Raw genomic sequence first — 10,371 nt, 5'->3', positions numbered from 1 at the left:
ACTGTGTAGTAAGACCTTGGAGCACCTTTGAGATTCGCTGAAAGAAAGAAATTGGCAGCATGAGCATCTGAGGAAGTAGACTGAAGTCTGCAAAAGCTCATGCTGCCAACTTCTTCCTTTTATTGAGTCTCAAAGGTGCTACTAGATCTCTCCATGTACTGATCCTACAGACTAACATGGCTATGTCTTTGAATACTGTCGCTGTGAAGTGTGCAAGAGAGCAGTCAACCTCTACATCTTAAAAGTGACACTTGAAAGCATCTCTTTCCTTTTTTAAACGTTACAAACGGTGAGCATTTGTTCCAGTTGACCGAGATCAGCGCTGGCCATTCCTTGGTCAGTTCAGAGATCTCCCGTCGCCCTTCCTCCCCTTTATCTATTTTTATCCCCCGTTCTCTATTTTTACATTGTGCGTCTCCTGGGATTAGAGTCAATAAGGCTATCGTGAAAATCTAATGCAAAGAAATGGTTATATCCTCCTTGCGCTGCTTTGCCTTTAGTGTCATTACCATATATTTAAACAGCGTATGTGGTGCGTTACAAGCGGAAGAACAACAAAACTGTACTCTTTCCTCAGGGTTTATAATCTCAGTAAGAGGACACAAAAGGAAAAAGGGATGGCAGCGCAGGAGGGGATGAAGTCCAACAGATACAAGGCTAAGGCAATAGCAGTTTGGAAGGATGGACGGTCTTTTCTCAGATGCTGGGCTCAGGCTTGATGGAAAACTTTGCGCCTTTGCGGACAATAGTAGGCCTTAAATAAAATAGCACACCTTCCATAGGCACCAAATGGCCATTCTCCAATTGCCAAGGATGAATAAATGCAAACCTCTTCTAGCTGAGCATGCAGCAAACACTTACAATCTTTAGTATTTTGTGGGTTTATCAGGCTATGTGTTCATGTTCTAGAAGAGTTTACAATTTGCAATCTTTGTTTTGGAGAAGGGGTTTGCAACATGGACTTTTGATAACAGTCTTTTGGAGTGGGAGAGAATCCAGCCCTCCTCCGTTACGCTTTCCCATCTCTTTTTTATTTGATATTTTATTAATGTATATATTTATATTAATAATATAAATGTATAATAATAATAATAATAATAATAATAATAATTGTAGTGATAAAATAATAAAATATCAAATAACAATATATTATATTGCTAATATAAATATAAAATAATGTTATTTAATATTTTATTATTAGTTTATCAGTACAATTATGTATTATATTATTTAATACAAAATATTAACATTAATACCTAATAATAATATTTTATTTAATATTTTATTATTTTACCAATACAAAATAATATCAATATTAACATTAATAACTAATAATATTTTATGTGATATTTTATTATTTTATCAATACAAAATAATATGAATATTAATATTAATATCTAATAATATTTATATAATATTTTATTTTATCAATACAAAATAATATCAATATTAATATTAATATCTAACAATAATAATTTATTTGATATTTTATTTTATCAATCCAAAATAATATCAATATTAATATTAATATCTAATGATAATATTTTATTTAATATTTTATTATTTTATCAATCCAAAATAATATCAATATTAATATTAATATCTAATGATAATATTTTATTTTATATTTTATTATTTTATCAATCCAAAATAATATCAATATTAATATTGATATCTAATGATAATATTTTATTTTATATTTTATTATTCTATTAAATAAATAAATAAACATTTTATTTATATCTCGCTTTTTGTTAAAAAAACAATCAAAGCAGCTTACAAGAGTTAAAATACAAACATATATACAAAATATTCCCCCATTAAAAGACAATTAAACAATATTTATATTAATATCTAATAATAATATTTATTATTATTTTATTAATACAAAATACAGTAGTAATATTTATATTAATAATATTAATATCTAATAATGATATTTTATTATTATTTTATTAATACAAAATAGTAACATTTATATTAATAATATTAATATCTAATAATGATATTTTATTATAAACATTTAATATTGTATTTGTAGTTTCTAGTTGAGCAGAGAGAAGGCTTTTGTTGGAACTACAAATCCCAGGATTCCATGGGCTGTGGCTGTAGCAGGTATCAAACTGCATTATTTCTGCAGTCCACCTTGTGAAATGTATGTTACATTGAAGAAACCTTATATTATTATTAGTGGCAATTAAAAATAAGGGTGGTTTTAAGGTTGCAGTCTGGCTGGGCCACTCCCAGAGAAAATTTATCTGCAATTAACCCATCCTTAATTAATTTCCTTAATTTAGGGGAGGTTATAATTTTCAAGGTCATCCCAGGGTGGGATTCGAACTCGCAGAAAGAAGCAGAGGCGGCTGAGTTCCTATTGCGACTAATGCTGCCTTTAACTCGCCCGCCCACTCTGTGGTCACGTGGCACAACACCTTCGAAAGGCGCCCTTTTAGTGTCAGGAAGGGAGAAGACGCGCAAGGTGAACTCCCTCCGCTTAGAACAGCCATTGCGAAACGCTGGTTTTCCAGGATGTCATTTATAACTTCAACTCCCAGCACCCCAACCCCATTGCCCTAGATGACCGAGGCTTATGGGAAATGAAGTCCATGTAATCCAAACACTAGAAAGCCACTGTGGCCTAGAGCGTCTCCGTTCTTCGGACCGGAAGTGACATCACTACATCCTCCACCCGGGTCGCATGATGTGGCAAAAAAACCACCCAGGCAAAGGGGGCGTGGCTTAATCCGCGGAAGAAGAAGAAAAAGAAGAAGTTGGAGGAGGAGTTTAATAATAAAAAAAGGACCCCACCTCCATCAATCTAGTCCCTTCCGGTTTGAAGTATCCCTCCGCCTCTGTCATTGAGAACGGCGTTAGAGTGCTATCCTTCCGCCGCTAATGGTTTGCAGGTGAGCAGGCGAAGGGAGAAGATAAAAACGGAGTGATCCGCCGCCGTTTGCCGGGACTCTTATCGGACGCGTCACTCCTTCGCTCTGAGGGGAGAGCGGTGTGTCCTTCCGCCGGAGGCTGTTTCCGGATCGTTTGAGGAGAAGCAGCAGCAGCAGCAGCAGCAGCGTCTCTGTCGCCTTCCTCGCCGCCATTAAGAAGGAGCCTCCCTCCTCCTCCTCCTCCTCTTCTTCTTCTCCGGTTCTCGTTGTCTAGGAGGAGAGGCTTCCTCTCCGACCCGCCGCCGCCGCCGGGCTGGAGCCCCAAAACCCCAACAACGCCGCCGCCGCCTCTTCGTCGGGCGCCATGGCCCAGATCCTCCCCATCCGCTTCCAGGAGCATCTCCAGGTCAGAGGAAGGAGAAGAAGGGGCTTCTCTCTCGGGGAGGAAGGAAGGAAGGAAGGGGTAGAAGGGGCGATAGATAGGGAGGGCTCTTCTTAAGGACCCCAATGGAGGCTGTGTGTCAGACATGCGCAGCTCACACCGCTCCCTTCAGGGATAGAGACACAGATATAGAGATATATGAATGGAGTGGGTCTATATAGATATGTCTGTGTGCAATATATATATATATATATATATATGAATGGAATATGTGAGTATATATATATATATATATATATATGTGTGTGTGTGTGAATGGAGTATGTATATATATATATATATACACACACACATACATATGAGTGGTATATATATATATATATATATATATGAATGAAGTATGTGTATATATGTGTGTGTGTGTGAATGGAGTGTGTGTGTATATATACATATATATATATATACTCCATTCGTGCATATATATATATATATACATACATACACACACTTCACTCATATATACATATGCATATATATATATAGCAATCATTTATACTGTATATATATATATATATATATATATATATATACAGTATATATATTCATACTCCATTCCCACACACACACACATATATATATATATATATTCACATACTCCATCCATATATATATTCCACACAGACATATCTATATAGACACACTCCATTCATATATATATGTGTGTGTGTGTGTGTATTCACACACACATCTATCTATATATGGGAATGAAGTATGAATATATATGTATGTATGAATGGAATATATATATATATATATATATATATATGAGTGAAGCATGTATGTATGTGTGTATATATATATATATATGGGTGTACCTGCAAATGGAGAGTGTGTGTGTGTGTGTGTGTGTGTATATATATATATATACTCCATTCATGCACACACACTTCACTCATATATATAGATAGATAGATTCAATTCATATATATATATATACATACTCCATACACACACACATATATATTCACATACTCCATTCATAGATATATACTCCACACAGACATATGTATATATCCACATTCCATTCTCGCACACACATACACACACACACTCCATTCATACACACACACACACATATATATATATATATATATTCACATACTCCATCCATATATATATTCCACACAGACATATCTATATAGACACACTCCATTCATATATATATGTGTGTGTGTGTGTGTATTCACACACACATCTATCTATATATGGGAATGAAGTATGAATATATATGTATGTATGAATGGAATATATATATATATATATATATATGAGTGAAGCATGTATGTATGTGTGTATATATATATATATGGGTGTACCTGCAAATGGAGAGTGTGTGTGTGTGTGTGTGTGTGTATATATATATATATACTCCATTCATGCACACACACTTCACTCATATATATAGATAGATAGATTCAATTCATATATATATATATACATACTCCATACACACACACATATATATTCACATACTCCATTCATAGATATATACTCCACACAGACATATGTATATATCCACATTCCATTCTCGCACACACATACACACACACACTCCATTCATACACACACACACACATATATATATATATATATATATATATGCAGATGGACGGTAGCTATATATATATGTGTGTGTGTATGTGTGGGAATGGAGTATGAATATATATATATATATATATATATATATGAGTGAAGCGTGAATGTGTGTGTATATATGTGTGTGAGTAAATGGAGTGCAATAACATATGTGTGTTTGTGTGAATGGAATATGAATATATATATATATACACACAGACCTGTGTGTCTCTATATATATTCACGCACCATTTGCACATACATATGTATATTTAAACTCCACACACATATGTGTATATTTTCACACTCCATTCACACACACATATATGTATACATTCACACATGCATGCACACACATATATAATTCACACTCCATACACAGACACATATATGTATATATTCACACTCCATTCAGACAGATACCTATCTATCTTTGGAAGGCCCTGGCCCTTCCAAAGAAGCAGCGTTTGTGTGTTTTGTGCCTGTGTTTCCAAGGGAGGAAAGGGCAACACGTGAAACGCCTTCTGAAGGCTCCTTTTAGGGTCCCTTCTGTGGGTCCTTTGCCTGAGAGAAACTATGAAATGGGTGGGGGTCTTTGGCCTTCATCCTTCTATATAAACTGTGTTTCAAAGGGAGGGACTGGCAAAGCCACCTCTGAGGACAACACCCTTGAAACCAATGGGGCCTTTTTGGTCTCATCCCTCTCAACAAGCTCTATTTCAGGGGGACAAACCGACAAAAGCCGTCTCTGAGGATAACACCCACAAAGTCCATGTGGTCTTTTAGGTATCATTCCTCTATTTTGGCAGGAAGAACCGCCAGAGGCGCCTCCGAGGTTTCCTCGCTTAGGAAGGCCCTGCGAAGTTTGTGGGGTCTTCATCCCTCGCTCCACGACGCAAACTTTATCTCAGAGGCGTTTCGAAGGCACCGGTATCAGTGTTTGTGTAGGAAGTGTGGTTGTATGGAAATAGTGGGTGTGTGAGAGAGACGACTAAGGCATTTCTTGCTTGTTCCTCCAGTCCCATGGAGCCGTGGAAGGAAACCGGAGGAGGTTCTGGTATCGAATCAGGAGGAGCCGCCGGTACAATAATGTAGTAGCGCATGCCAACCTGGATGCCAGGTTTTGTAGGGAGCGAGACAATCTATAAGGAAGGTCAGTGAAGTGCATTCTTGGTCTGGAAAGACATGAAGCAAGAGAGGCTGTGGGTTGATAGGGATTTAAAGGGGTGGATTTGAAAGGTAGGGTCGGCTTGGAGAGGATTGTAGGTAGAAGGAACCTGAAAGGAAAGCTCAGGTGGAAACTGGACAGTTGGATTGGACTTTTATTGACACATCATTGGTCCCCTAAAGGGAGATTAAGGCAAGACAAGAGAGCGGGATGGAGGACATTAGAGTGGGATTTAGTGGCTTGGAGAAGATGGTTAAGCTGGACTTCATGGTGGCAACGTAAAGAGTAGTCCAGGCTCAGTGGATGCAGCATGAGGAGGAGGTTGGCATCTAAGGTTGGCATTGAGTGTCTTGCAGCACCAGTTGGCCAGGACTGGCACACTGTAGAAATGCCATTTGCACGGCAGGCTTGTCTTTGAGGAGTCCTCCTGCACTGGGATATTATGAAGGTCGACTATAAGTCAACCTCATGTATAGTATAAGTCAAGGGCAAAGTTTGGGGCCAAACGTATGGATTTTGCTACGACTGAGGGATAAGTCGAGGGTAAAACTTAGGGGCGTATAGCAAAGGATCTAAAGGATGAAGCAAAGCAAAGCAGTGGCAAAATCCCAGCAGACTTTGTGCTTACTCTTAAGGCTGAATGGACGAGAGAGTAGAGGGGTCCAGTGCTTTAAGGACAGATTATACTCTTGCTTTTCACCAAGGGATGGTTCCTTCTTTTAGATAAGAGTTAAGATACAGAACTTGCATTGACCCAAGAATAAGTCGACTCAGGTTTTTTGGGTCAGTTTTTTGACCTAAGTTTCTAGACTTATACATGAGTATATACAGTAACTTGTAATACCCAAAGGGATGTCTTTTCACCAACCTTCATGACTGGTGCAGTTTGGAAGGCTTCAAGGGTCAAATGATATTGTGTTCATCCTTCCATATTTGCGGCTTTGGTGTTCGTGGATTTGGTTATTCATGGATTTTGTTAATGTGTTCTCTCTAGGAATATCTAGGTCCTCCAGCGCAACTCTATGGTCAGCTTTAACCTAAAGTTGAACTGAAGGACCTGGAGGTTCCTAGAGAGAAGGCTAGGCCTTTGTAGCTCCTCCTGCGCAGTTCTGTGGTCAGTGTCTGTCGGACGTTGGCCACAGAGTTGCCCTGGAGGACCTAGAGATTCCTAGAGAGAAGACTCTACTAGGCCTTTGTAGCTCCTCCAGTGCAGTTCTATGGTCAGTGTCTGTCGGACGTTGGCCACAGAGTTGCCCTGGAGGACCTAGAGATTCCTAGAGAGAGTACTCTACTAGGCCTTTGTAGCTCCTCCAATGCAGTTCTATGGTCAGTGTCTGTCGGACGTTGGCCACAGAGTTGCCCTGGAGGACCTAGAGATCCCTAGAGAGAAGACTCTACTAGGCCTTTGTAGCTCCTCCAGTGCAGTTCTATGGTCAGTGTCTGTCGGACGTTGGCCACAGAGTTGCCCTGGAGGACCTAGAGATTCCTAGAGAGAAGACTCTACTAGGCCTTTGTAGCTCCTCCAGTGCAGTTCTATGGTCAGTGTCTGTCGGACGTTGGCCACAGAGTTGCCCTGGAGGACCTAGAGATTCCTAGAGAGAAGACTCTACTAGGCCTTTGTAGCTCCTCCAGTGCAGTTCTAGGGTCAGTGTCTGTCGGACGTTGGCCACAGAGTTGCACCGGAGGACCTAGAGAGAAGACTCTACTAGGCCTTTGTAGCTCCTCCAGCGCAGTTCTATGGTCAGTGTCTGGTAGGAGCTAGAGATTCCTAGAGAGGTGTTGTCTCAGGTAAATACATCAGGTTTTTGTATATATAATGTAATAATATAACGTAAAGAGATTTCCGCGCAGGTGTCTGTAAGGCATGTCCCCTTTGGTCCCAGGAGGAGATGCTGAGGCGGGAGGAGCAAGCATCCTGCTGCTCTGTTTCTCTGCTACTGAAATGTCAATGCTTGTTAGGAGAAAAGCCTGTCCACCTTTGTGGCAATGCTTCCCAGCGTCCACTGCCAGGGGCAGCTTTCCCTAAGATGCCTCTGCCGCCTTAGAATCGTAGAGTTGGAAGAGACCGCAAGGGCCATCCAGTCCAACCCCATTCTGCCATGCAGGAAATCCAAATCAAAGCATCCCCGACAGATGGCCATCCAGCCTCCGTTTAAGGACCTCCAAGGAGGGAGACTCCATTACACTCCAAGGGAGTTTGTTCCACTGTCGAACAGCCCTTACTGTCAGGAAGTTCCTCCTAATGTTGAGCTGGAATCTCTTTTCCTGCAGCTTGCATCCATTGGTTCGGGTCCTAGTCTCTGGAGCAGCAGAAAACAAGCTTGCTCCCTCCTCAATATGACATCCCTTCAAATATTTAAACAGGGCTATCATATCACCTCTTAACCTTCTTTTCTCCAGGCTAAACATACCCAGCTCCCTGAGCCTTAAGCTCTGAAGTGCAGAGGAAGCAGCCGTTTCCACTCCCTCAATACTGTGCTGCCTGTGCAAAGACCTCTTTGGGGATGCTCAAGCCTTCCTTGGTCCCTTTGCACTTGCCTTCCTCTGAAACTGCTGAGAATGCTTATGGTTTGTGAACTGGGAATGCCTATATTGCCTTATGCTTGTGGGGCTGGGCTGGCTTCCCTGTATGTGTGTCGCCACCCCTTTCAGACGTCAGCCTGACCTGAGATCCAACACATGCTTCCCGCCTCGAGGGGAGGGGAAAAGCTTCGCTGAGAGCGTCACGCACTGCAGTTCCTCCTGTTGCCATTTCATGATCCTAGCGAAGCCTCCTCCTTGCGTGGGAGAGAGCCTGGTTCTCTCCGTCCTGTGACTCCAGCTGTGCCACACGAGGAAGGTTTTCCGGCTCTGGCTGCAGTCTGCCCTTCGCAAAATGAAACCCACGACCCCAACGTTGTTGCGGGACCAGAACCCCTCTTCCCCAGTGAACCATAATACTAGGCCTAGCTTTTGGAAGGGGAAGCTGCTGCAACTGTGGCCGTCCCTTTTCTCTGCCAGTGCCCCCAGGTTGCAGGATAAAAATAAAACCTAATCCTGTCTCCCATTGAATGTTGCATCTCAGCCTCTTCTCTCAGGAAGAGCTGTGCAAGGAGGAGTCACAATGCAAGCGGCCGCAGGGCTCCCTGCTGCATAGACCTTGGAGGGAAACCTCTGCTCTTCTCTTGACCGTCTCCTTGTGCCGTCTCTGCAGATTTCTGTCACTTCTGGCCTCATCATGGCTGGGATTTGATGTTTTTTACCTGTCACAACCCCTGATTGATATTTTGTAAAGTGTCATTCAGGCATCCTCCTAAGAATATCGAGTCTTTGCCCATCTCTCTGAAAGTCACCAATGTTTTGCCTTTCTCTCTCCTGTTTGGTGGTGAAGTGTAACCCAGGAATGGAGTCAGGGGGCTGGAGCTGTTGCATGCATGCCTTTCTTTGGAGATATCCATATTATAAAGAGTATATTTATACTATAAAGAAACTTCTCTAGGCAGCTGTGGGAGCAGAGTGCTGGCACAGGTCTGCTATGGCACACCTAAAAGCTGGTTGATAAATAGGAACAGAGTAGGCCCAGGTCCCACCCGTTGTACTTTATTCTTACCGTATTATTTCCTCACAGGTGAATGGATATTATTCATCGCTTTGGAGAAAGGGAAGTACCACGTTGGCAAGAGGGCTTGAGGGTGCAAGCGCCCTTCCAGTGCCTGACAGGGATCCTCATACCAAGTTACACCCCAAGCTGAACCTTTGCTGTACATTTTGCACACCTCCGGCTTGTTCCGCTAGACGTTTTGGCCAGCCGCAAGGATTAAATGCCCCATTCCCTAAATAAACCTCCGTGGCCTTAATCTTCTGGCTTGGCGTTTCTGCGGAGAGAGTTTTCTCAGCATGACCCTTCAGGTTTTCACTTAGTCACATTGCTTCATATTTGTAAGGACAAACCAGCTGGTTTTCTCTCCAGAGCTGCCTGTTTTGAACTTGATATAAAAAACAACCCTTGCTCACTCTACACAAGCGTTTCTGGAAGACGCCTTTGTGTTTGGTGCCAAGGACCTTGCCAAGGCTGCATAGGATGAGAAAGCAAAATATCTGTAAGGATAGATGGTTTTGGTGAGAGGAAGGACTCTTTTGCTCTTTATGCCATCGCCTTTGTTTCTCTGTCCCAAGGCCTGCAATTCTGGGGGGGGGGGGGGGTGTTCTCCTCACTGGGATATCCTTGAACTAAGATAAAATACTATTTTAATCATTTTATGTACTAAACAAAGCAGGACTGAGGAGAAGGAGGTGGCATGAGGGAACAATGTTCACAAATA

The 10,371-nt window shown here is 41.4% G+C and overlaps 1 protein-coding gene across 2 annotated transcripts in view; it reads left to right on the top strand.

Moving 5' to 3' along the window:
- The first annotated feature begins 2,864 nt into the window (after nt 1–2,864).
- LOC149301476 (clathrin heavy chain 1) overlaps nt 2,865–10,371 on the top strand; it is a 64,657-nt gene continuing 57,150 nt past the window's right edge. The window contains exon 1 of one of the 2 annotated variants that reach the window (XM_089483876.1): nt 2,865–3,291. In XM_089483876.1, the coding sequence (XP_089340002.1) occupies nt 3,250–3,291 (42 nt within the window). In that variant the 5' untranslated portion in view covers nt 2,865–3,249. The remainder of the gene's footprint in view (nt 3,292–10,371) is intronic. The other variant, XM_089483877.1, reaches the window with a different exon arrangement.

The sequence above is a fragment of the Sceloporus occidentalis genome, unplaced genomic scaffold (genome assembly GCF_023333645.1).
Source record: "Sceloporus occidentalis isolate IW3139 unplaced genomic scaffold, rSceOcc1.0.p SCAF_21, whole genome shotgun sequence".
NCBI classification, from domain to species: Eukaryota; Metazoa; Chordata; class Lepidosauria; order Squamata; family Phrynosomatidae; genus Sceloporus; species Sceloporus occidentalis.
Note: the sequence above shows the minus strand (reverse complement) of the source record. Positions and strands in the feature narration are given on the sequence as shown.